This window comes from Panthera leo, chromosome C1, assembly GCF_018350215.1.
Source record: "Panthera leo isolate Ple1 chromosome C1, P.leo_Ple1_pat1.1, whole genome shotgun sequence".
Classification (NCBI taxonomy): domain Eukaryota; kingdom Metazoa; phylum Chordata; class Mammalia; order Carnivora; family Felidae; genus Panthera; species Panthera leo.
Genome location: NC_056686.1, coordinates 146107201 through 146135047, shown reverse-complemented (window position 1 = coordinate 146135047; position 27847 = coordinate 146107201). Strand labels below are relative to the sequence as shown.

The 27847-nt window shown below is 41.8% G+C and overlaps 1 protein-coding gene across 1 annotated transcript in view; it reads right to left on the bottom strand.

Annotated features, from left to right (window-relative positions):
* Positions 1-26183, bottom strand: part of GALNT5 (polypeptide N-acetylgalactosaminyltransferase 5) — a 41139-nt gene extending 14956 nt beyond the window's left edge. The window contains exons 1-5 of the mRNA XM_042952542.1: positions 24733-26183; positions 11446-11612; positions 9814-9933; positions 1662-1797; positions 957-1076 (exon numbers count right to left, since the gene is read on the bottom strand). Coding sequence (XP_042808476.1) covers positions 957-1076; positions 1662-1797; positions 9814-9933; positions 11446-11612; positions 24733-26183 — 1994 coding nt within the window. The remainder of the gene's footprint in view (positions 1-956; positions 1077-1661; positions 1798-9813; positions 9934-11445; positions 11613-24732) is intronic.
* Between the last annotated feature and the right edge of the window lie 1664 nt (positions 26184-27847).

Genomic DNA, 27847 nt, shown 5'->3' with positions numbered 1-27847 from the left:
GATTTGAATCCCAATTTGTTCTTTTACAAGCTATATATCCCTGGGAAAATTAATTATTTTAAGGCTCAGTGTCCTCATCTCTGTAATGGCAATCCTACCTACCACCTTTTCTAGGGTTATAGAGAGGGCTAAATGCAGACTGCTTAATAAATGATAATAAGCCTACTTGACTTGCTAGGAATATCAATTCTGAAAGCATGGCACCTAGCAAAGGATAGGGGGTAAGTTCTGAGAGATAATGCCACAATGCACAGTCTGGGCTGGGCTTTCTCTTTACACTTGTCAGTTCAAGTTCTCTCTCCAACTGGGGAGTCTTTGGGACTCCTGCCACTCTGCCTGAGGCTGGCTTCATGCAGGTCTAGACTCCTGGGGAAGTGTTCAGAAGTCTTCACTTTGACTTCAGGTCTAAGCTGTGTTCTTCAATCCAGCTTCTCTAGTAATAAAACCCCACTTTCAGTTCATATTTGCTTCTGTGTATATTTCTCAATTCACTTACAGAATATGGCACCCCTCCCATGGAAGGGGTAGGGTTAGACACCAAAAGAAAATCCTAACAATAGTTATTATTACAATAATACTTTTATTACTATTATTTACTCTTCTAATTTTTACTCATGTTGCCTTTAATGTTATGTGTGCTTATATAGCATTTATGCAGCATATTCAACTAGTTTATACTTCTTAGGTTGTAAATCCCAGGAAGAAGGAATAGTGTTAGCAAATTTCTCTGGATTCAGGGCTGAATAGGGTGTAATTGACCATTTAAAAAATGAGTTTTGGTAGTGGGAAACTAATTTCTTAGGGAAACTTTGCTTGCTTTTGATCATCTATTGGTTAAAACCATAATTCTTGATGGTCTATAGAACGACAGGAAATACTTGTTTCCTGGGATTGGTTCCCATGCCTTTGCAAAAAGATACACGATTGCCTCCTAATCTTAAATCTCACATGCTTACCGTATTATATCAGTTTCTTTAATTCTGTTTTTTGCAACAACATCTGGAGGAATTGTTTTCCAACCAAAGTTCATGGGCCATACGAAGATGCCTCTTTGAAAGTTGTCCACTGTCATGTAACTAATCCAGGAAAAGAACACAAATGCTGCTTGAGATCATACACATATACTTGATCAACCTGACACCATGTCTTGTTAAAATGAATGAAGCAAGTGCTTACACAAATGACTCGAGATTATCACAAACTTTTTATAACATTTCAAGAGAATTTATGAGTACAACTTGCATTAGTGACTAATTGGCCAGATTGCTTGTTTTTAACTTCTACTTTTCTTTTAATAATGTTCTGGATATTGTTGAGGGAAAAAATTAGGAGCATATGTATATTTCCCACAAAAAAGATGAATGAATCTTAAGGGAGATAAATATTTTGGGGCACAGCTGAATAGAAAGAGGAAAGAACTGGACAATGGGTATTAGGAATTCTTGGTATTAAGGGTTAATCATTTTGATGATCAAGTAAACAATTGGATTGACGTTCTCTGATCTCGATATATCTATTATGTGTTTCCATTTATGTAATTGGGTTAACTGTGTATTTCTCAGATTTGTAAAAGTGTGCAGCCTAGGAATATGACCAGTACTTTCTGCTGCTGTTAGTTAATGAGTCACTTAGAAGTATCTTGTGGAATATGACAATATTACCTCATATCTTTATCATTGATGACTTCGATTACTGGACAGGCTACCTTCTTTCTACTTAAATAAACTCTTTCCAGAAGAGGTTCCAACCAACCGACGTTACATTCCACGTGAGAATCTAAGAATGTCAACACATCACCTAGAGAGCCAGAAAAAGAAAGTTCATTTGAAAAAAGCAATATACTGAGTGTGTGTTTGTTGTGTTCAAAGGTCTTGGAGATTGCTCCAGAAAGGTGATTGCAAAGGCAGTACATTGTAAAGGCTGGAATTATCACCGAATTCCTGGTCCCTATATTTTCATTCTATCATGAAATAAAAGAAATTTTGTTTCTGGAAGCATCATTTTTGTTTGCAAAAAAAAAAAAAATTGATAAGCCACTTTGAATGGGTAGCCAAGACTTTGAAGGGAATCCTTAGTATTAAAAAGGTGGCTGCTTTGTCTCTTCTAAGGAGGGTGGGTCCCATTACCCTGGGGTGGGGGTGGGGGGGGGGTCTGTGGAAAACTGAGCTTTGTTTTTCAGAAGACCAGGCAGAGTTTGATAATCCAAGGTTGGCATCAGAAAGGGGAAATACCATTTTGCATAATAGGGGTGCAACCAGGCAAAAGGGGAGGAATCAGCAAGGCTAGAAGGCAGTGTGGAAGGGCTACAGGGGTGGGAGGAAGAATAGGGAATAGGTTAATGGGTAGAGAGTTTTAGTTTTATAAGCTGAAAAGCATTCTAGAGATGGGTTGTACAACCGTGTGAATATACTTCAGAGCACTGGACTGTGCACTGAAGAAATACAACTGAGACGGTAAATTTTATGTCACCCGTATTTTACCACAATAAAAAATACGAGCGTGGCAGGAGAAAGAGAAAAGAAAGAGAAACTTGGAGGCTAAAAAATACTCATTAAAAATCCTTGTTCTCCTATTCGTTGTGTGCAGCAATACTTTCATCTCAATAAAATTCTAAGTAGCATCTACATTGTTCCAAATGATTTATGCAGGTGGATTATGTGTGTGTGTGTGTATGTGTGTGTGCGTCTAAGATTAATAATAACCTGAGGAATCTGAACTATGACCGAAATCCTATGTATCCTTTCAGGCCTGACCAGAGGCAATCACAGAAGCTTCTCTGGCAGGCCTCGTGGCGGGAGGCCGCCCTCTCACACCAGACATGGTCTGCAGCCAGCGCACCCCAGCCTCTGAAGGGAATTGCAGTCAAGAGCTCAGGCCCTCCCTCCCACTCAGTGGACATGCCCTCAGCAAAGCTGTGTTTCCAGTCCACATTCTTGCATTTTCCTCCACTCTGAGGACCACTTCAGGCCAGGAACCCGGCTTCACCATGTGGGAGATGGGTAGATCTCCAGCACATTTGCCTCCACTCTGATTCAGCCAGCATTCGGTACTTTCCCACTCCTACCCCTCTCTTTTCTCTCACCCTAGCCCCCAGGGCTATAAAACAGGAGGAGTCTTTTGTTCTGGGCTCCTTTAGGCAGTAAGACGATCCTCACATCTGCTCAATCCATCAGTCCATTTCTCTACAGGGAAGAATGGAACATTGAGGGAGTCAGCACTTTTCTTCTGTTTCAATTCTTACTTACACTTCTTACTTACATTATTGGAGGAAATGATTAAAGACTTGAGCGTTACTTTCATTTTGTCTTGTTTGAACTGACCACTCTAATACCTGGCTGCTCCCCCCCTCCCCCCACCCCTTAGCTCTTTACTAACCAGTAATAACATCAGTTATTTTCAATTAAGTGTTTTTTTCTATCCCAGACAATGGTTCTAAGCATTCTACATGGCGTCTTGTTTAATTCATGCAACAACCCTGAAGTATAAGTCTAATTTTTATTCCCACTTCGGAAATGAGATGGAGGTCTAAGTTTTATTCCTTTTGAAGAGAAACAAAGAACTTAAACTTTTCCAAGTTTGCACAGCCAAGTGGCAGCCTGATATTAGAAAATAGTTTATTCCATTGCCCGTGTGCCTAAAAAAAGAAAGAAAAAATGGCCAGAGAGAGGAAAAGCTATTAGACCTTGAAGGCTTGAAGTAAAGGCAGAAGACAATAGCAGGCAAAGAACAAGGTGAAATTAGATACCTGGATGATAGATCATGATCCACTAAAAACTGTAACCAACCTCTTAATTAATGGTTCAATATTTTATCAATTAACTGATCAACAATGGAATTTTTGAAAGAGGGTGAAGAAACCGAACTTAGCCAAAATGTTGGTGAGGAATGTTCTTGAGAAGTCTCTTTAGGCAGAAGTGGGTTGTGCTAGACCAAAGTCTCCGTCCCTGCTCATCTTCAATTGTTGGGACACAAAGGTTATAACTCCTGATCATGCTGGGGGAGTCTTATTTTCAGAGATTATGGCTCGTTGGATAATGAAAGATCATTATCTCCTAAGGGTGTCCCCTTGCACAGCCCGCTCCCTGTGTGTGAAGGTTCACAGGGGCCATCTAGTGTGTAAGGTATGTAAGCATGGTCTGCTAAGGTCCTACTTGGTTGGTATATATAACAGGTGCAGAAGACAGTCCCTTTCTCTTACTACTTATTATTTTTTTTAATTTAAAGTCAAGGTAGTTAACAAACAATGCAGTATTGGTTTTGGGAATAGAACCCAGTGGTTCATTACTTACATATAACACCCCAGTGCTTATCCCAACAGCTGCCCTCCTTAATGCCCATCACCCATTTAGCCCATCCCCCCCTCCCATCTCTCCTCCAGCAAACCCTTTGTTCTCTGTACTTAAGAGTCTCTTATGGTTTGCCTCTTTCTCTGTTTTTACCTCTTATCACTGCTACTGCTGGTCCATTTAAACCAAAGAGCAGTCTCTACTAGACTGCCTGTTCCTATCCTCAGGATACGCTTATAGGGTCAAAAAGTCTGGATTGACTTTCTCAGTCCTTGGTGGTAGCTAGATGGGTCCCCAACCCTACATTCACTTCCCACCTGGCCCAGATCCCCATACAGATTTTCATTCACTTGTTGCCAGGACCCAAAGGAAGCAGCCTCTGCCCAAAACATAGACTGGAATTTTATACTGTTTTATTTTGGGCAAGAAGAGGATCCTCCTATGCGTGAATGTCATTGCTCCATTTTCAGACACTTTTTAACTTAAAATAAGATCTCAGGAACTAGACCAGGGATCTGTCTATGTTGCTGACTCTGGTTAGGATTTCCACTTGTGGTGGATATGGTCTGGGGACATTTCACACACTATTCCTATCCTGGAGAGTCACGGTGAAATAGACGTAGGACTGAGGTCACACAGCTCTGCTTTCCTTAGCCACACTGGGTAAGTCACTTAACCTTTCTGAGCTTTACCTAATAGAGCTACTTCTAAGATCTACTTAATACCTAAATTCCTTATAAATGGCTAGTATTGTTACTGTTTGTCAATGAGTATTTAAGCAAGAGCTCAAAATAATCTTATCTTGATGGCCAACTGGCAGGTTTTTCTGTTTCCTAAGAGTAGGTCCCAGCAATGCTGGATTGTTTGCAGATGGATTTGATTGTAACTTACTTATTTATTTACTTTTTGACCAGCCCAGAGATGCTTAATGTGCCTAAAGCTTTGGCTTCTTGTTGAGTATGGGCTCCCATATATGTTTAGCTAACGAGCTTGGGATATTGGTGCCAGCACCAGTTAGTGTTGGTTTGCTGTGTGTAGGGTTCCTTGAGGAATGTGAACCTGTCTGGCTGTTTAAATTTTCATAATAATTTATAAATGATGCTAAGGAAACCATCTGTTTTACCTGCAGCAAAAAACAAGTTGTTGAAATTTACGGAAGGACTGTTGCTTTTCAGGAGACCTCAGGGTTGTCCAGGAATTAGATGCCACTTTAGTCCACATACTTAAAGTTAGCCAACTGATTCTTTGGAATGCTCATAGCAATGTCAAATATTTCCTAAATGCCATTGTTATAAAGGAAATGAGAATCTGATCTCTATTCTGACTCTCTGGAGTGTACTACTGAACCTTCTTGACTGCAGACTCTTCTTGGCAGGGCAGTAACTTGCTCTTTCGTTCAATACTAGCATGAGATCCTGGAGGTTGGCTTATACACTTGCACCTCAATCACTGTGTCTCTTTTTACTTCTGCGGCTTCATATAGAACATTTTCCCTAGAGATCCATTGACCGTGGCATACCCTTCAAGTTTTTAAATCCTGTTTGGCCTCTCTAACTCCTCATTCTCAGGAAATAACTGATTGGACCTGGACCTGATCTTTTTGCCTGAATCAGATCCAGATGAAGGACGTATCGTGCCCTGAAAACCGAATATGTAGTGAACATTGCCAGTTGTCAGAGAGTTACTGTTTTTCCCTTAATATTTTGTACTATGTACTTTCAGAGAGTCTAATAATACCCTGGGACCAAAACAGGGCCACTTGACCAATTTTTGAAGGTCCTTGGATCTTTGATCTCATCCTTCCTTGCCTGTGGTTTCCCCTTCCTTTTCTCTGAATCCTAAAGGGTAAATCTTTAGGAAATCATAGCTATTAAGGTCTGTCAGATTTTGGATTCAGATTCTGGTCCTTCATCTCTTTGTTTGGCTGAGGCAGTCTAGAAACATTTTCTGCCCTGATATCTTTGCTGATCTCTGATTACAAAGACTGTTCAGGTCCAGGGTGTCTCCTACTAATGCTCTATTTGTGATGGCTAGGGAATGCCCAGAGGGGAGTCTGGGAGAACTCACCAGGTTGACCAGCCTTGCTCAGTCCAGACCCTGAATAGTCCTTGAATTATTTCCTCATCTAAAGCTGGTACAGGATTCTGAATCCCCTTGAATTTTTCACAGGACTCAAGTACACTTCAGGGCCCTTGGATATATCCTTGGACAAAGCCATTACTAATCCCATTGAAACATACCTTTCTACTTCTTCTAAGATAGTTTAGAAGCAACTCTTCATTAGACAGTGACAAGCAATTAAGATGCACCTAGCTGGCCTTTCCAAAGTAAATTTGGGACCCCTTAACAAGTCACTACCACAACATAGTGGGATTGGCCAGAATCTAAAAAACAAATAAAACAAAAAGAGAAGATACTAGAATTTGTTGCACATGTTATTTCATGAAATGTCTATTGTAGTTATATGTGTAACATAGGTATGCAGTAGGTTCTGATGCAAAATTTATTTCTTAACATGGGTTATGGTCAAAATAGTTTTAAGAGTTACCAGACTAGAATTGAGCTAATGTACTTGAGAGTATTAGGGACAAAGAGCCAAATTTACATTATTACATTTGGATTTACTAAATTCAAAGAATGATTTGATGGCTGTAACCATAAGTACTTGAACAGGCCAAGTAGGCAATTGTTTTGACCAAGTTCATTGCACCCCATCTAAAGAGGCTTCCTGTGTTGTCTAACAGTATGGACTATTGCGGAGATCATCTCCAGCATGTGTCGTGCTCCATGCAAGGCAGAGAGAAGTTTTTATAAGCATTGCATTTCTGGTTCTGCACTTGTCAGCTTTCTCTACATGGATATCTCATTTTCATCTCAAATTTACATGAACAAAATTGGAACTCAACTGCAATCCCAAATCTGTTCCTCTGGTTATGAGGAAAATCCACCAAGTTGCTCTGATTCCAGTCCTAGGGTTTTTTTGTTTTTGTTTTGTTTTATTTTTTGACTCGTTTCATTATTACTCTCTTTATATCTTACTTGATGACAAGCCCTGTGGGCTCCTTATCCACAATATATTCTTACTCTGACCACTCCCTTCTTCTGTCCTAGTACCTCCCTGGTGCCTGGACAACTGTAATAGCCTCCTAAATGGTCTCCCTACTTCTTCTCACATTTCCCTAATACCCGTTCTCTACAAGGCAGCCAAAGTGAGCTTTAAATTAAGTCAGACAATTTTATTCACCTGTTTAATGTACTTCATTGGCTTCATATTATACCAAGAATAATGCCTACACTCCTCAGATGACTCATAAAACTTTGCAAAAGCCTGCCTTTGCCTTGCCCCCCAAATGAATCTCATACCACTCTCTTTATGGTCGGCACCCATCAACCATAATAAACTTCCTTCTTTAGCTTAAATAGACAGAACATATTTCTACATCAGGACATTGTACTTCTTGTCCCACTTGCCTGGGGATGTTCCTTATCCAGATCTTAGCCCCAAACTTGTCAGTTTGGACTATTTCCTCACTTCCTAGTTTTGAATCATTTGTGGGTAATTACTTCCCAAAAGAAGTCAAACATGCATTTTTACTTAATTTTTCAAATGCAGCCTATCATTAAGAATCTTATCTGTCCCTGCAATGTTAATTTTAGTGTGATGTGTTTGTAGTTAGTTTAAAATTTCCATTACAGGCCAAAGAAATTTGTTAGCAAACCAGTGGGATATGAAAAGTTCCAGATTTGTGGTCTAGTTACAAGGTGGTGTAACTCAGGTGAGTAGATAATTTACATTAGAACATGCTTAAATACAAGCTGGTGGAAATTTGCAATGCCATGGCTTACAGAGGAGAGTGATATCTAAATGTCTAGAGGCAGCAAAATGTAGTAGGTAAGACTGAGGATTTGGAGTTTTCTGGGTTCCAATCCTGCTGTATCACTTACTAGCTGGGAGAACTTGGGCAAGTCATAACCTCACTGTGCCTTTATATCTTCATCTGTAAAATGAGGAAAGTACTTGTACCTACCTCCTAGAGTTATTGTGAAGATCAAATCAATTAGTCCAGAAAATGTTTAGAATGGAACCTGGTATGTAAGTTCAGCTATTATCATGGTGTACAGGTCTTTCCACAGCAGGATGTGAAAATGAACCTATATGTTTGGCATTAATGTTAAAGTACTCATGAGAGAAAAGATTTGCCTCCTCCCTTTCACTCCCCAACACCCACACACTAAAAAGAGGTGAAGAAAAGAGCATATTGCTCTTGGGAAGGTAGAAATTGCTATCAGAAGAGCAGACACAGGTCAGGGAAGAGAGAAGTAAACAATTCTAAGTCCTCAAATACAGATAGGATCAGGCCAAGACAGCTTAGGCTTGAGGGGGCTCCTAGTGATCAAATTTGGGACAATTTGAGTACCACAAATAAATAAAGGAAAGAAGGAAGGAAGGAAGGAAGGAAGGAAGGAAGGAAGGAAGCTGATAACATACAAATTGAATTTTTGAAAGCATAAATTAATAGTGGGGATTTCCCTATAAGAGGGAAAGAGGAGGGAGGGAGAGAGGGGAAGGGTGGGAGAAAAAGAAGAGGGAGGGAAGGCAGAAGAGATGAACAGCCCTCAGTGCAATAAATGATCCAAGCAATGATCATCAATGGGTGCAAAACCATTGGGTAAAATGTAGGGAAAACAGAGTATTCATGTGGATCAAAGTATTACCCCACAAATTGCTTCTTACTCCCCAAAGAAAAATCTGACTGTCAACATTTTAACTAAGTGCTCAAATTTACCATCACCAACAGTTGGACAACTTGACATCATGTGTCTCTTAATTTGAAGCCATAAGCAGTACGCAAGTCCTACCACCTACAGAGTAGAATTCTATCCAGTATGCACGCCAGAAATGTTTAGCCTGATTGTAACATGAGGAAACAGTGAGGAAATTTCGGAATGTGGTCAGATGTTCAGAACAAATGGCCTGGACACTGAAAAAAACACAAGTCAGTGATAAGTAGGGTGTTTTCTACTCTAGATTGAGAAACCAAGAAGAGTAAATAACCAAATGCAGTGCATGAAACTTAATTAGATCTCAAATTTCGAAAGACAAAAGCAACTATTAAAAACATTTCAGGAGCAATAAGGGAGTCTGAAAAGAGCATAAACCAGACGATATTCAGATATGAAAGTGTGCTTATCTAATAGAATGTCTCTATTTTTTCAGAGATGCCTATTAAGGTACACAGAGTTGTAGGGTCATGATGTCTGTAAATTCAAAAGTTGAGAAAAAAAAATTGTGTGTAAACAAACGTGTGTATGTGTGTGTGTGTGTGTGTGTGTGTGTGAGAGAGAGAGAGAGAGAGAGAGAGAGAAAGCACATATTGCAAAAAACTAAATATTGGTGGAATGATGATGGCATTATGGTTGTTCCCTGCAGTATTATTTCAAATTTGCTGTATATTTGAAAAAAAAAAAAAAAAGAAAGAAACTAAAACAAAAATATAGCCAAAATACAAAATTAACAGCTTCTTACCTGTTGCATTCTGTGCTCCTGCCAGCCTGGCTCTTATTAAGCCGTGTCTCTCTTTGAGGCGAAGAATTCGAACTTTTGGAAACTGAGACATGTATTTATCCAGATTATCTTTTAGGTAGTCTATATCACAGCAAGAATAGATAAGGAAACACTTTGAGTAACTAGATCTGGATAATACTAGCAGTGCCTCCTTAACATCAAATTCTAGAAACTCTGATATTTACTATCGTCGATAAATTTTATTCCTTGGGCCATGATTTTATTTTCTGATGTCATTTTCTTGGATAGGTTTTTGTCTGTATTCAATTCTCTAAGCTATCTGTTTCTTAAATCTCAAATCCTTTTCAGGGTTGCCAAGTTACAGAGGAGGGCTCACCTTCTCTGAGTATTTGTCAGGACAGGGCAAATTTGCCTTGAAATAAAATAAGCTCAGGTTTCTGTACGAACATCCCAGCTTACAAACCAAGCCAAGCCAAGACCCAGGCAGAAGGCTAAATAAACATTGTATGCAAATTGAAAAACTTGTGAAAGAAAGATATTGCAACTGCAATTGGTTAAGTCCACTGTCACTTCCCGACTATGATGCCCTCTCCATCATACCTCTTTTGTCTTGTTGGGTGGCCAAAGAGGAATCCATGTAAAAGAATGCTGTTGGGGTTCTATGGGGTATATTTATATGACTTGCAATCACTTCTATGTGTAATTAAGCTATTGACAGATATCCTAGGTAGGAATGGCTTCCAAAACTACTTCTGCTGCTCACTTTCCTACTAATTTTGTGGGACTTTTTCTTCTTTCTTTTTTTTAATGTTTATTTATGTGAGAGAGGGAGAGAGCAAGCAGGGGACGGGCAGAGAGAGAGGGAGACACAGAATCCTAAGCAGGCTTCAGGCTGTAAGCTGTTAGCACAGAGCTTACGCAGGGCTCGAATTCATGAACCACGAGATCATGACCTGAGCCGGATTCTTAACTGACTGAGCCATCCAGGCACCCTTATGGGATTTTTTTCTTAAAGAGGACCCTGAAACCATCTAAGCTTTAGGTCCCTCCAAATCTGGACCTGCCATTCATACAGAAGACTATCATTTGCTTGGTGACTAGATACTATTTCTTTGTATGTTCTCAAGGCCCCTTCTCAAAGTTTTCAACCAGTTTTTTCTCATGGATTTTCCCTGCTCCTGGACCTCAGTGTGATTCTGGTAGGCACTCTGAGGCTGATGAAACTGGCCCATGTCATTGTGGTCATGATCAAAGCTACGTTGTTCTATTAGGGTTGTCCTCTCTTTGCTATTCGCTAAAGTTTTCTGAAGTGGGTCGCATTTTGGAAATTTGTGGTGTGGTGGGAAGGGGACCTCAGGTGGAAAAGGGCCACTTACGTACACAAATCATGTGATAACCCCAATAGAGAGATTCTTCACTTCTTCTGCACCATGGTGGATTCTGCCTTTGCACTCTGTTGAAGCTTCATCTGTTTGGTCCTATAGACAATTTGTCTTCTCAACACTTAACATGTAATGTGCTTTGCTCTTGAGGAAGAAACCACAGACCGTCCATATCTTTGTTTTCCACGGAGTCTAACTCTGACTTGTTACATATATACGAAAGTTTAATTTTCAGGAGTGTTTTTCTTACCTTTGGTGCTGAAGTCATCCACCAGAAGAATCTCCTTGATGAGGTGCGGAGGAGAGCGATTAAGTACACTATGAACAGACCTCAGCAGAGTGGACCACACTTCATCCACAAAGCACATGATGACACTGGTGGTCGGGAGGTTATTGTGAACTAGCTGCTCTGCACACCTGGGCCAGGACACAAGCAGGGCACAGTGATGTGCTAACAAGAGCCATGAGATGGTTTTAAAAGTCACAGAGTACAATTGTATGTATGTACACATAGACTCACATGCTCTGTTTATCTGTGGGTATGTCTATCTGTTTTTCTATATATCTGTTCATCCATCCATCCGTCATCTACTACATATATCAGTGATAATTTTTTCATGTATCTTTCTTGAGGAAGGGTATAAATAAAATAAACAAGCAGAGGAAGAATAACCAGTAACAGTAGTTGCTATAAAAGCAACGCAAGCCATGAGAAGTTCCTGTGGAGGCATCTCGTTGTAGTGGACAGGAGATAGGCTGTATTGGTTAGACACTATTTTGAATCTCAGCACCAATATTTCTCAGATCTTTATCCTTTGATACCGTACTTAATATCTCTATATCTCAGTTCCTTCATCTTTAAAATTAGGTGAAAGTTCTTATTCAATAGAGTTTTACGGTCTAGAAAGAATGCACATAAATTTTCTAGCACAGTTCCTGGCACAGGAATTCACCAAATGGTAGCCACCGCTATGCTAATCAGACCATATACCACAAGAGAACACTCCGACATAATTAATGTTACCAAGTAGCTTATGATTGCCCTTCCAACTGGCCTCCTGCCAAGTGCCAAAGGAAATATTCTTTTTCTCACTCTGCACGTGAATGCATGTATGGAGATATATGGAGATATATAATTAAACTCTTCATCTTCCCTATCTACTTAGGGGTTGCTTGCTGAGACTCTCTGTGCTACAGAGTAACCACAGTTGAAATAATTTTGCTGGCATAGAGAGGAGGATAAGGCTCCAGTGGGAGTTGGTATTCAGGTAGGTTGTAATTAGTCTTGGTTTTTTACCTTGCCCTGCAGTGCCCACTGCCTCACTGCTGGTTTCTTCCATCCCCTGCCTGTGCTACACTTCTCAGGAGGGTGCCCAGCAGAACCTCACAAAGAATATTCACCATCCTTCTAACACGGCTACTGTTAGTAATGTCATAATTAAATTATGATGATCATAAATAAATATTATGGGCACTCTGTATCATTTCAATTTAAACCAACAGGATCTCTTCCCCCTTTTACGGGTGAATAATTGAAATCATGGCGAGGCTAGTTCACGATTGGACTGTTAGTGAATGACACAGTTGGGACTCAAACTCTGCTGCAGTCTGGCTCTAGAAATAGCCATTCAGGAAGCCTTCAGTTCTCGAGAATAAAAGAAGCTGGCAGTCTATGTATCATTTTGTGGGAGTAGACACTTCTGCCAGATAATATAACTACACTTTGCTTAGTCTGTAAAGAAGAAATAGATAAGAGTAAAAACCATAGTAAAACCATATTTGCATGCATCCACCATTTACCCATCATACTTAATAAAGTACTATTATGCAGATAATTGTAACAACTGGTTGTGATCCATATTATTAACCTCTTCTCTAAATACAGCAAACTGACGCTTGAGAAGTTAGATTACTTACTCAGCATGATTCACCTGGAAAAGATATATAAGGAAATGCGAACGAATGGTCTTCATTTCACTGCGTTATGCTGATTTTTCTGTACTACGAGCATGGGTTTTGGCAGCAGATAGATAAGTGGTCAAATATCAGTTCCCCTAATTACTGGCTTAGATAAATTGTACAACTTCTTCAAACCTCAGTTTGCCAGAGATTAAGAACCTCCAAGCAGAGATTAAGAATCCACTTATTGTAGGATTCATTGCAAATATTATATAAAACTCTCCTAGTATATACCTGACACTCAGCAGATACTTAAGAAAAGGTAGGCAAATCCAGCTTTGGTCTGTAATTCCAATGGTTCCCTAAAGTGGATGGTTATTATAGTGACCTACAAGAGCCTCATGAAAACATAAATACCCAATCTCCATATCCCCAAAATCAATTCAGCGGTAGGCTCTGAGAATATATGTCTTAAAAAACAATCAGTATAAATAAAAATCTACAAACAAAAGGACAACTCACGAGTTGTTAATTAATAGGCCAGTTTGGGAACTTGAGTTCTAAGAGAAAGTGGATTTATTTTACTTATTTTTGGTGGATAATCTTTAAAAAAAAATCAACTGAGTGCTGATAGGAGCATGACCTGAATGTTGAAGTGACATAAAATAAAACAAACAAACACGTTTTGATCAGGTATCGTGATCTAGTGATCAGGTATTTAATGTTAACATTAATTAACAGGCAGCCTAAACTAATCTTATCCTACACTAAAGATCCACAGATTGGCATTTCTGAATAATATGAGATATTCTTGACTTCACTAAGGGCTATATTAGTTTCCTGTGGCTGCTGTAACAAATTACAAGAAAAAAAATCTGCTTCTCAGTTTCTTCCTCAATTTATCTTTCTTCTCACATTTTACTATGAACAGAAACACCAGGCCACACCTTCAACGCTTGGCTTGGAATTTTCCTCAGCTAAATATCCAAGTTCATGACTTACACATTCTTCTTTCCACACAGCTGTAGGACACAATTTAGCCAAGGTTTCTGCCACTATCTTGCAAAGATCATCTTCCCTCCAGTTCACACTAATGTGTTCTGCATTTCCTTCTGAACCCTCACAAAAGGCACTTAGAAAGGTCATCTTTTTACCAACATTCTGTTCAAGACAATATATGTATTCTTAAAGCATTTTTAAAATGTTTATTTATTTTGAGAGAGACAGAGAGACAGAGCGTGAGCAGGGGAGGAGCAGAGAGAGAGGGAGACACAGAATTCAAAGCAGGCTCCAGGCTCTGAGCTGTCAGCACAGAGCCTGACGTGGGGCTCGAACCCACGAACCGCGAGATCATGACCTGAGCCAAAGTTGGACTCGCAACCAACTGAGCCACCCAGGCCCCCCAAATGTATGTATTCTTAAAGAGGACAGAAACTTTCTTTTCTGTGCTCCTCACTTCCTTCTAAGCCCTCACCTGCAGCATCGCTGACGTCTGTTTCTGCCAGCAATTTTCTTCAAAGTAAATGGATGACACTTTCACAGTTTTAGGTATTTATTATAGCAGCAACCCACGTTTTGATTCCGAACTCTTAGTTTCCTGTGACTGCCCATGATGAACCTTCTGGCTTAAAACAACAGAAACATGTGGTTTCACAGGTTTGGAGGCCACAGCATTAATTTATTGATTTTATTTCATATCTTCTGCATCTAGAATTTCCTGCTTACTACAACGCCACAAGCTTGTAGCATAGTTGCACGTAATTAATATTTGATAAATATACATTAAATGGATGGATGGAAAAAAACGGAGATGGCATGGAGCTTAAATCAAAAGATTAATGGTGGAAGAAGAGGTATTTTTCTCTGAGCTAGGAAGAAAAAACGTGGTAATGTATATAGATGAGTTTATGCACATGGGATGAGAAGTTGAAAGAATTTGTAGCTCATGTTGGAGAAAGGGTTATTTGTTAATGTAATAGGGTAGGGTGTTGAGAAGAAGAGAGAATATTGAGACACTATGGATAAAGGGAAGGAGTCCTGGCTAACTACACCTAAAAGGATTTTTGAGGAGCGTTGAGTATACTCCTGAATTGGGAGATTTCAAACCTCTAGTGAAAATACCCGGTGCGATTTGCTCCACCAGGGTCGGTCAGCCCCCGGGGTAGGAGAAGATAAAAGCAAATTGCTGAATTAATCCAAATCCAGAGGTCATCAGAGAAAATGAGGTAGAAAAGTGGTAGCGGATTTTGAGGATACTGGTATAAAATAGATAGATGTGCCATTGTGGGCTCTAGGCTGGGAGAGAGGAAGTAAAGCTAAGAGGAGTGTAATAGCCTGAGCGAAAGGAAGCCTACAGAAGACGTCGGTGACTTCCTGTGACTTCCTCATTTCTAATTTTATAACACAAGTGGATGTAAAATGTGTTTCACACTTAAACGTTCCTTATAACATTTGGTGCTGAGAAAAAAAAAAAATTCTAAAAAGGAAGGGTCAGCTGCCCAAGTTCTGCCTGGGCCATCTGAACCAATAAGCCTCCACTGGGAAGTCCTGAGAGTTTCTTCATTGTTAAAATTTGGGTGACATTAGAAAATCTAGCTACAAATGAGAATACATTGGGGAGGTAAACAAGCAGGCTAACGGATGAATCTTCTTGGATAATAAATCAGTAGATTTTTTTATGTCTCTTTTAGAAGGAAGTTCTAAGATGTGTCATAATGCTAGACAGTTTGAAACTGGAGGTAGAAACAGCTCTCAGAGATTTGGAAGATTCAGGGAAAGCGTCTCCCCTGGCCAAATATCTGAGCTTCCATTTACCCTATCCTATCATGGTTCCTTAGTTTCACCATTAGGCATCCACATGGGTGGGTCCTGAAGGATTCTACTAGATGCCAGTTTCCTAAGAAATAAGTAGGACCTGTGCCAATTATTGACAGATACATATTCCAGATGCATGGACGGAATCCATTCAAAGAAGGTAATATTGCACAGGCCATACTGGTGCCTGGAAAAAGGGGGAGCATGAAAGGATGGGGAAAAGGGGCACAGAAGGAGGTGAAAGAGGTTTGAAGTACAAAGTTGCAGAGCGTGCCTTGCTTCAGGTGGCTGGGATATCAGGGCACTCTAGCATTTATAGGTACCTGGTTTCCTGCACAACTCAGCAGGTTAAACGTGTTTCCAGGTGTCCAGAAAAACCAGCAGGCTCCCTTTCTTATGTACAGTCATCTAGTTTCTGCAGTCTGTAAAAACTATTTCAAAACTGACCCAACTAAAACAAATTTCCTTTCTTCCAGTGTGCCTGTTGGAAACCTTTCTGCTGTACTGAAGGGAGGCGCTGAAGCCCAAGTCAAGCCTTATTTAAATGCAAGATATTTCTGGGTTGGTAATGTTTTTTGAGGTTAGGGAGTCACATCTTTCTTCCGTATGCTCATCCGTTACACAAATTAGGTGTTTAGAGTCCACAGATTTCATGCTGCACCTAAAAATGAACCCAATCTGTATTGTTTGGGGGAAGCCTAGACTCACATTATGGCAGCCAATCTAAGTACTTAGTACAAATGGGGAGTACCGTCGTGGGACAGCTTTCTGGACTTTGTCTAGACTTGGGAAAGATGACGAGGGACCGAGTTTTGATTCCTTTCTGACACTTATTGACTGCGTGACCATCAGTAAGTAGTGTAACTGTGCGGACCCCCAGTTTCTTCACTTTTAGGGTGAAGATCACAGTGCCTGCATCACAGAATGTCTGAGAAGATTTGATGTGATAATGGATATAAAAATACCGTGTAAGTTCCATAGTCAAAACCCGCGTGAGGACCTGTGATTACCTACAATGCAAACACACCCATTTTGACTGGGTATATTGACCTTTTCTCAGGCCAACCTTTAATTCAGCTCTATCAAGGGCTCATCGTTTATCAAGAGACTCAGAACAGTGATGCGTTTTGCCTTCTTGGCTTGTGAGGCTGAATGCTCAGCCACTCACCTGATTTGAATGTAGTCTCTCCAATAAAGAAGGTTTCAAATCATAAGATGGGGGGAACGATAACATTCTCTTATTTTTATGAATTTTTCATTTTATTCCAAAACCATCAAAATGCACTATGTGGGTCAAGTCTCAGTCTTCTCAGGTTTGAACAGAAGGTCGAGGAGAATGTTTCTCAACTTTGATTTGCAATTCAACTAGTGCCTGGAGGTGAGCCTTCAGGGGCCTTCACTCCCCAAGCTCTGCTATCTTCGGGAGGATCAGAAGGAGAATCGGGCATTCAGCTGAGGAGCTCTGTCCAGTATTCTATTCTTTTCTATGAGAACTTAGCTGTATTGGGGCTTCTTTTCCTCTCCCTGACCACAGGGCATAGTTACATAAAAAGTTTACTTTTATATGTTTTGTTCTTTCTAGGGTAGACTACCTTGGCATTCGGTCAGAATTGCCCAACTAATTTATAAGATTTCAGTCACGCTCACCACCTCTACTCCAAAGGCTTTCGCCAGCTGAGGCTGTGGCTCCTGAAGTAACCGTATATCCATCAAAGCCACTGGACTCAGGATCCACATGAACCACTTTAACAATAGTCTATTTTGAGCAGGCAGCTGTCAGAGTGAGACTGGGATGAAAGGGCGAAGAGCGGGGGTGGGGTAATGTGGCAGAAACAGCTCTGGGTGGAGGTCAGGGCACCTTGGGGGTAGGTATCTCTGTCTCTCCTATGGTGTGTGACCTTGAGCAAGTCACTTCCCTTCTCAGACTTCTCTGTCACATAAGGGACTGGATTAGATGGACTTCGAAGCTTCATCCAGTACTCACGTCCTGTGATTCTCTATACCGCGTTAGCCTCATTCACCCATAAGTGATTCCTTCTGGGTCATGAGACCCTTCAGAAAAGGGAAATTAAATTCCTATTACTATGGCTTTAACCCCTCCCACCTTTTCTTGCTGGCCCTTAGAAGAACCTTAACAAGATCCTGAGTGATCTGGATTTGGCTGATCTTCTGTGGTCTCATTTCCACGGCCCTCTCCCACCCCATGTCAGATTTCCCTCAGTTTCTTAATGGATCATTTTTTAAAAATATCTTTCCCCCACTTCTCCAACTTCCTACCCCTTCAGGTCGCATTTCAAACACCTCTGTCCTCTCTCAGGCCGGGTTTGGCTTCTCTCTTCCTTACTCCAGGACTACCCAGTGCTCCCACATAACGTTTTGCTGTATGCACCTTGGAGGCAGGGGCCATGTTCAGATGTCAGATCACATAGCGGGAGCCTAGGGATGTTCACTGTTGAGGTTGTTGGCAGTGTTGGACTCACCTTTGCTTAGTGCTGTGCAGAAAATAATTTCCTACAAGTTTTCTCTCTGAAGAGGTACCTGACATGCAAAACTAATTCCCTTCTTATACCTCTGACCCACGTGTAAGGAAGAGAAATAGAGATGTCTTTATTTCTGTCAAAGTTATAGGATTATAAGGAAGCAAAAGAAGGAGGAGCTGTATCTTTATGGAAAGACCACTAGAATTAGCTGTCAGGAAATTTTCTTTTGAATCTCAGCTCGGCTGTTGGCTTGCAGGGACAGGAGATATATCATTTGTTCCTTTAGAGCCTCAGCCTCATTTTTCTCATCTGTAAATCATACGAGAGGGAGGATATCTTTCATAGCGCTGCTGTGAGGATTGGTTAGAATAAAAGCATGCACACACACACATTTAGAAAATCTACACACACACACACACACACACGCACGCACGCACATCACTGCCCAGAACATAAAGGAAAGGGACTGCCCCTGGGGAATTATCTGCTGCCGTCTCAGATCTCAGGTGCCTCTTCTAGGTCCTGTTTCTCCATCGGCAGAGCTGGGACGATGATAGCACCTGCCTTGGAGAATGGTCTTAAGGATCAGATAAGAGGAGGCAAGTCAGAAAGGCCCTCGTAAATACTGCTCCTTCTCACACGTGTCCACACATAACATTTTAGAAGTGGAGCCCATTTGGAAGATACTTTCATTTGGAATAACAGAGATTTTTTTTAAACATAGAGGGGACTCTGCAAAGCCTCTTTCACTTTGAGAGCAAACAACAAAATAGAGCTTCTAAACACTGTCATTTTCCCCCAACTTTCTGACCCTCGAGTGAACAACGTTTCATTCTTGAGAGGCTCTGCTCTGAATGGATCTCCCAGAACAGCCCAACAGGCACTTATTTTCTGAGACAAGAGCAGCAAGAGTTTGATAAAATTAGGTTATATTAGGCACATGGATTAGATGTGTAAAAGAGACATGTAAATAGTTTCGGATTCCTGCATTTACTAATTATTCTCTCCCAGAAATATTTCTAAGTCTCTGGCAGTGTTTGGGAGAAAAAGTCCCCGATCTGCTGCAACAGTTTTCTCAGTTTTACATTAATGAGGCATGGTTTAGCTGTTTCCTTCTCTCTGAGCTAGTAGCAGAAATGTGTTTTAGGTCCTCTGATCATCTTTCTCCTTATTACTCTTGCGTGATGGGGAGGGTGTGATAAAGGAGAGGATGGAAATGTCCTGTGTCATCTTTTGGCCCCATTTAACCTTTGTCACGCTATGGTCTAGTCTGTACCTTTTAAGCAATTTTTGCTTTTTATTTCCTGCTCTCTGCATGAAATAGCACATACAAACACGCAAAGGCACACAAATGAGCATACACGTGCACACACACACACACACACACACTCCAAAGCACCAGAAATAACCCTTTTAAATCACCTTGTCAGATTTTTCTTTCCCACTCCTGTTTCATTTTCCAGGGAGATCCTACAGCATCACCAGTCAATTCTAGATAATATTCCCTGATCACTGTTCGTCACAAGAGTGGTCTCATTTCATCAATTAAAATATCTATCCTATGTAAAAATAAAGCATTTGAACTTTATTTAACTTTAAAGTTTCTCTTTTTTTCCCAGCCTGATGAACTTGTAGGAGCCCAATCCTTGGAAAGATGTGTGGTCAGTTTTTATTTTTTTTTCCCTCCCGATCGTTCCTCTTCCTCCAGTAATTTATTAGTTATGGTTTTTGACCTCAGTAGGATTGAGAGGGGAGGAAGGGGTGGAAATTAGGGTTCTAGAAAGGTTTTTCTTTCCCCTCAGTAATTTAGACTGGTTTGTGGCAAACGCCCGGTGCTATCGTTTGCTTTTCGTATGAGCCAAAAGAAAACTCTCCGTAGCTGTGTAGGAAGGAATCAAATTATTGGTTGACAATCCCAGGACTGGGCTAAGAGAGTAAAGACTGGTTTTAATTGCTTTATAGAGGGGCTTGCCAGAGTTCTGTAGGAAAAGCAAAGCATTAAATTAAGCAATCGAGTAACCTCATGACGACGCAGCAGTCGTAGAACAGCATGCTGTAATTCTTATTGTACTTTAAAAACCAAATGCTGGCAGCAAAAACCTTCTTGAGTCATTTTCCTCTAAAACAGATTCCGGAAGTGCACTCTGAAAATAAGTTCATTTTTGGACTTTCATCCTAACTATATAGCTGCAGGCCAGAAGACAGACTTCTCTCTGTAGCATGGCCCTACACTTTCCATGGACAGAGCCACGTTTTAGCAAAATCTGTGTGTATTGATTGTTGCTGACTGAAACAAACTTCAGTAACTAAGAGCAAGAACAGTAAGGATTAGCTTTTTATAAAGAAAAAAAAGTTACATGTGGAACTCTAAAATGACTATCAACAATTTTTTATTTGAAGAGTATTTTACAGGCAAAACTTCTGGGCAAAAAATGAAATTGTACTTTACTTACTGACATAAAGCATCATTGTCAATAAAATGAGATTTTTTTTCCTCCCTTGAAAGTCAAAACATTGAAATGAGAAACCAAACAACGAAACTATGAACTAAAGAATAATGAATAGATAAAATAGATCAACGGATAGATCATAGTGTTAGAACAGGATGTATTTACCTTAAACCAGATACTAACATAGTCTATATATTCAAAATGAAAAATTAGGTAGTCATTGTTAATTTATAAAAAGACGTTTTGCGTACTGTAGTTGAATAGCTACCTCTCATTTACGGTTTTAAGATAGGACCAATTTTCAAAAATCGTTTCTGAGAAACATACCTTTTAAAACCATGTTGCTCGATGCTAAGGGGGTAGAAAATGAAGGAAGAGACAGAGTTTCCTTCAGAAGCTTACACTGTCAGTGAGAAGACAAAACAGATTCTCGAGGCTCCAGTGAAGAAAGAGCACACAACAAGGAGTGGTTCAGTAAATGTGAGCACATTAAAGGTCATTGGAATTTAGAGGTCGGAGTCGATTTATGGTCTAGGAGGAGATAAACTACAGTTGGATTTTGAGCGATGTCAGACTAAGGTGTGCAGGAGAAAAGTGATGTCAGACTAAGGTCTGCAAGGTGGGGGTCTGGGAGAAGGCGCCAGTGAAAAGGAACATCAGTAGATGGTACGAGCATCATAGGCAGGCAAGGGTAATGAGATACTTTCTTAATGCTAAGGGCCCACAGAAGAGAGAATGTCACATGCAGAAAGCTATAGCCACACTGCAAGGGATAGAGACTTGGTTGGCACTGAAAAGGAGAGTGAGAATAATGCTGATGACAGACAGGAGCCCTTGGGCTTTTGGAAAAAGCCACGACTGCATCTCAACAGCTTAGAAATGGTTCTCTGGGACTCAGGAGAAAAGGAGGGCAGGGCAGTTTTGGAGAAGAGAGTTTGATTTTGGAACTAGAGCAGGTGAAAGCGTCCTGGGCATCCTGCCTGTCTCCTGTCTCTGTCAGGGCCAACGTCGTCCCTCCTAGCATATCAGTTAAATCATCCTGAAGAAGTTATTAGCTGGTAACTGGTTAATATCTTTACTCAGGGGAATTGAATCCAAATGAACATACTAGCAAATCTATGGTCTTTACCCCTTTCTCTTGGTTCAGTGTGCATTCAGTAGGCAGTTATGATATGCCAATTATTGTGTTAATCATTCCATAGCAGTGGATTTTTGGAAATATCAAGAACAGTGGGGAAGATATCCCCCAGAATTGTTAACATTGAAGGGTTTTAGTGGGGGGCTACTGTAGCTACTTTTAAGGCAAGCCCTCCTGTCCACCTGTGTTCTTAACAGATCTCTCTCTGTGTCGGTCTCTGTCTCTCTCATACACACACACATATTTTCTTGCTATATTCTATAACAATTTCCCCCTCACACTGACTTTAAAATGCATTAGCTCCAAAACTCTTCTTGTGTGCATTCTTATAAACCATTTCACAAACTTTTTGGGCAAGGCTGAAAATAAATAAATTCGAAGTCAGAAGGCCACAGATCACGGCAGCCTGATGAGTCAAATGGTTTTCATTTGTATTTTCTTCCAACTGTATCCATATGAATACATAATTTGCATATATTTGTAGGCAGGGTGTTTGGGTAAAAGAAAAGCAAAATAATGTATCCTCTTTCAAGGAAGAGCGGCACACAAGGGCTGTAAATAGTCCGGTGGGCCCTATACCTAGGATCCCTTGTGGCTACACCGTCCCCTCCACCCTGCTGGCATAGAGCACGAGGGAGGCAGCTGGCCGAGAGCGCCTATGTTTAGCCAAGGTGGGTTGTGTGACAAGAGGGAGGGGGCCTGGCCACATGCTGCCTGACTCATCCTGTCAAGCCTACGTGTCAGTTCCTCCCCAGTTGGGACAGCCTCCTTCAGAAGACAGAGCCTGACTATGACGTTTCCACGAACTTCATCTGCCACAGACCAATTTGCAGAAGCTACGAGGTGCTGGGCACCACTGAGCCCTCAATAAACCGCATGGCTGATAACATCATTATTACTTGCTGTTGGCCCTCACACGATTGCCCTTTCTCTGGTTGGGAACTGGGGTCCGTGCTCCTGGGCGCTGCCTGACTCTTCCCCATGCTCCATAGCAGTCTGCCAGACCACGGTAGGGAGGTAAAACTGAAGCCGCTTTGCCTATTGCTTCCCTCTCTGGCATTTCGTGTTCAAAGCTGGCAAATTTATGTGTGCATACATAAAATAAATGTGTGATATGTGATATCCAGGATTTCAGATCAGAGCTGGTCCAACATAATTTTTAGGATCCTTTTGGGCGGGGGGGGCGGGGAGTTGGGGGGGCGGTAATCGGCAAGAGATAAGCGATAAAGAGCACAGCATAATTTCGGGAACGGATTTTAATAACTTCTTTAAATTTACTGCTCTCTGCCCACGGACAATATAACTTCCCAGGGCTTCACTTTTACCATGTTTAGGTTGGGCATGTTTGTGTTCTCCTCCAGGTTGTGAGCCCCCCAGGGTGAGGGACGTTGGGGGGGGGGCACAGTGCTTGGTCTCAGCAGGCGTTGGTGCTTGGCTGAAAGCTACTTGCCAGTTGCTCAGAGAGCTGACAAGGGCTTCCCTTAGCTGAAGAGGCTCCTCTTACTAACATGACAGGCACATCTCTGTCTGCCTTCCTCCTAGGAACGCTGACTATCTCGGTCATAAACAAGAGTTTTCCACTGAGGATAAACAAGACCACTGTTTACATACCACTGGTGCTAAGTCTGAGTCTTGACGTTCCCTAATTCCGACCTTTAGGCAAACATTCTGTGGCTCAGGGATTGCATATCCAGGCATTCATGGATCTGTAGTATCAGTTAACTGTATTAACGGTATTGATGGAGAGCGAACATACGCCTACAACGTACTTTCATTTATGAATGGGCCAAAAGGGACCAGGAACCAAAATGCGTTTGAATCAGAGGAGATATTTTGTGATTTGATCCACCTCCCGTTGATGTAGTTAGAGGAATTTAGTTCATTGAAGAATTGGTTGGCAAAGCCTCATCGGGAAGCTTCAGAGTTGTGCTATCCTGGGGAAGTGCTATGATTTCTGAGTGTCCTCTATTACCTTGAACCCATAACAACTGCCGGCTCCTTTCTAGGTCTCTTATGAAGTTCACGTGATGGGTATGCAGGCTCTTTGTAAATGGTGAAATTCTAAACATTTAAGTGGTTGGGAATAGGCACTCGTACACCCTGCAGGTGTTGTAAGTTATTGACCAATTGACTTTTTCCGACATTATTTTTCCTGTAGAAATGAACTCCCAAAATGTCTATCATCCCACCTACAAAGGATATTAAGTTTTAGGGAGTAAAGTCATTTCTTCACTTGCTATTCTGGTGATCATTAGTCACGGTTAGGCAGAATTCTCCTGGTTAAGAAATAATTCCAGGGAGGCCTGGAAGGCACCTTCTCTATGCTCATTTCCCAAATACATTCCTGACAAACCCGCTAATCATGTATAAGTTCTGAAATTGGGAATTCACTTCGTTGTCACTATTTTAATGGAATTGCATTTTAAGCTCTATCATTCATAGATACCTTATTAGGAATTAAGTTCATCTAATAAGTCTAATAGGTTTTCAGTAGCAGGAAGGAATGGAACATGAGCTAACAGAGGTGGGAGCCAAAGTCTCAGAGAAGTTAAGTGTAGAGAGAGGACACCGCGGGTGTGGTATATCAGAATTATTCTCTCTGTGGATGGTAGACTATTTGGACTGTGTCTAATGATTCATGTTGCTTTAATTCTCTAGGTGACCGAGACTCATGCAAAATTGTCTAGAAATATATATTCTCTACATAAGAGCCAAAATACTTTGGGTCGAGGAAAGAGAAGAGAAACGGATCTTACCCAGCAGGTCTTGTGTCTTCGATGGCTCTGTCCACTGGAATCAAATCACTGAGGTAGACATTGAAGTTTCCTTCCTTCCATCGTCTTTCCGCCTCCTTCTCTTTGCCCCGGGGGACAACTACAGGACGTCCAAATTGGCCTGGAGCTTTCGGGTCCCTTGGAGAAAGTGTCAGGTCAATTCTTAACACATGGTGCATTCCATGTTCTTCAGGTAAAAAGGCTTTTGTATGGTTTTGGTCGACTTCTGCAGGTTGGGCCTTGGCAGTCAAGTTGACTCTTGCTCGCTCTGGCCCCTCAGCTAAGGCTTGATGGGTTTGAGATACTGTCGCTCTCTGTAGAGCAAGTGGAGAGAGAGATGCCTCACTTCTATTCCTGGAAATGTGTTTCCCTTGGCTTTCACCCAATACAAGGGGGAGTACAGTTTTGTTTTTAGGATTGGGGGCCTCCTTGGAGTCTGTCCTTAGCTCCTCCTCCTTGGTTATAATCACAACGTGGCTTTCAGAGAAATTGAATTTCTTCCCACCAGCCACTTTGGCTCGATCGTCCTTTGGCAAGCCCCCCAACTGTGTTTCATTAATATATTGCTTCTTTGAGCGATTTGAATTGGCAACCAACTTGGAAAAGGGAAGGTTCTTGTTGGCTTTGTGTTTATTTGAGTCTAGTTCTTTGCTCTGAGTCTCAGTTTTATTTAAGGCTACGGCTTCCCTGGGTTTTGGCACGAGTGGGCCGGCAGGGTGTGCCCTCTCATTTGCTACTGCCTGTGATTGCTGCTTTGATCTGTCAGTATTAGGCCCAATGGTCACATTTGGGTTTCTCTCGGCTGCTTGTTTTGATGTGTCACTGCTGAGACTATGACTCTTCAGGGTCTCCTGGTTTATACTGACAGGTCGTGCATGTACAGATATTTCTACCAATTGAGTTTCTCTTGCTGCTGTGAACGGGGTTTTCTGAGCCCCCCGAGTGCCCCCTTGCTTTGCCATGTGGCGAGAGTAGGCTTCAGGCTCGAGGTCCTGCTTCTCTGTCTTCTGCTTGGTGAAAGTCACTGGAAGGCTCTGGAAATATGCAGGATGCCACAAAGGGCCAACCTTGCCCCTTCCCAGGGCGTTCGGCGTTTTTCTTTCCCTCTGGTTTTGGTCCAACTCATCCTCAACCTTGACCATACTCTTCTCAGTTTTTCTAAAGTTCTCTTTGCCCCACACGCCCTTCCCATGTCCCCTCAGTGGGGGCTTCATTTCTTTCATGCTACTGTAAAGGATCTTCATCTGGTCTGGCTGAACTCTGAATCCCATCCTCTCCCTCCTGACGATGTCTTCCTTGAGGACCCGAGTGTTGATCTCGCTGAATGACAGGCGGAGAGCTGCCATGTCAAAGAGCAGCCAGATGACAGAAGCAACAAATATAAATGCCAGGACTCGCCCACTTCCTCGGAAAAACTTTCGAATCTTGTTCATGGTGCAAAGGCTCCCCTTGCAGCCTTCCCTCCCTTTGAGCCTGCTTACCTTGAGTGGAGAGAGAGCTCAAGTAGCAGCAGCGTGGCCAGAAAGCACTCCCTCCCCTGAAAACAGCAGGAAACAGCAGTCCAAGGGGGAAAGCTCAGCTCCTAGTGCTTGTCAGTCTCTGCCTGCGTGGCATTTCACAGCAGAGCATCGCTGCCTGCTTGGCTGGCCCCTGGCTACACTGTGCTAAACACTGCCCTCAGGTCACCCTGGGAACAGTTGACTGCAGCCACCAGACAATTCAACATATCACTTGTCTCCCTGAGCCCACATCCACCTTCGTATAAGCCCGAGAAAAGGTGGGGGCCGGGCTGGGACGGCCACTCTCTCCTCCCAGCTCGCCGTCTGCACGCTGTAACTCAACACCACTTCTCATAAGGAAAACATTTCAAGCCGTTACCCAGAAAACTTCATTCAGCTCGCACCTTCCGTGTTCGGTGAGTGTGTGTGTGTGTGTGTGTGTGTGTATGTGTGTTTTCAGGGCAATTAAAGGGAAAGAAAACTTGGAGGGCATGTGTTCCTGGTTTGTAACCCCACCTACCCCATGCCTGCTCATTAACCCTGTTGTTCCCAGGTCTCTGAATGATTTGCCCCAGCAAATAATCACTGACCTTAGTGGTTCAGCTTTGAGACGTTAACAGCTTAAAGAAGGTGCCATAATCTCCGTGCCAGAGGTGGATGTTTAATTATTCAGAAGTTTTTCTCAAGTGGGTCTCAGAATGTTTCTTTATAAGTCAACGGATCTTTAAATTGGCTCCATTGATTTTTATTATTAAGTTCACCAGACATAAAGGTGACTTGTCGCATTGCTGTAAAAGCTGCTAAACGCATACTTACTCTGGGTTTCAGTACTCATCTTGTCACGGATCAGGATCGAGAGCTTTGCAGATTGGACCAGCGGTGGGATCGGAGTTGGAATAGCCCTGGTAGACCCCACCCAGGCTTTGCGTAAGAATCATTCTAAAGGGGCGCTTGGGTGGCTCATTCGGTTGAGCGCCCGACTTCGGCTCAGGTCATGGTCTCACGGTTGGTGGGTTTGAGCCCCACATTGGGCTCTGTGCTGACATCTCAGAGCCCGGAGCCTGCTTCGGATTCTGTGTCTCCCTGTCTCTCCGCCCCTTCCCCGCTCATGTTCTGTCTCTCTCTCTCTCAAAAATGAATAAATGTTAAAAAAAATTTTTTAAAGAATCATTCTAAAGATGTCCCCCCAGATTTTGATGGACTGATGGGGGTGGCGACAATAATGGCAGCTGGTCTGGTCTTGTGTTTTTAAGAAGCTTCCCAGGTCTTTATAATGTACAGCCAAAGCTGAGACACGCTGGTCTAGAATAAAATACCTCTTATTTTTGTGGTTCTGGAAAGCTGCTCATAGTTTTTGGGAAATTCCCTCCCAAACAGAGTAAAACTGCGTTTTAACATCACCTGCTATAAACATTGTCCATAAAGTTTGAGAAGAATTTCCCAGAAGCACTGTTCTCCCATGAGCTTTGAGTGATCGGTGGCTGGTGTTACCACTTACTACTCTAGTGTCAGGAGGGGTATAGACTCTTTGCTTTGAGATAAATTTAGGCTCCCAAAGACTTGGAAAGGGAAGAAGGACAAATTATTATTTTTTAAGG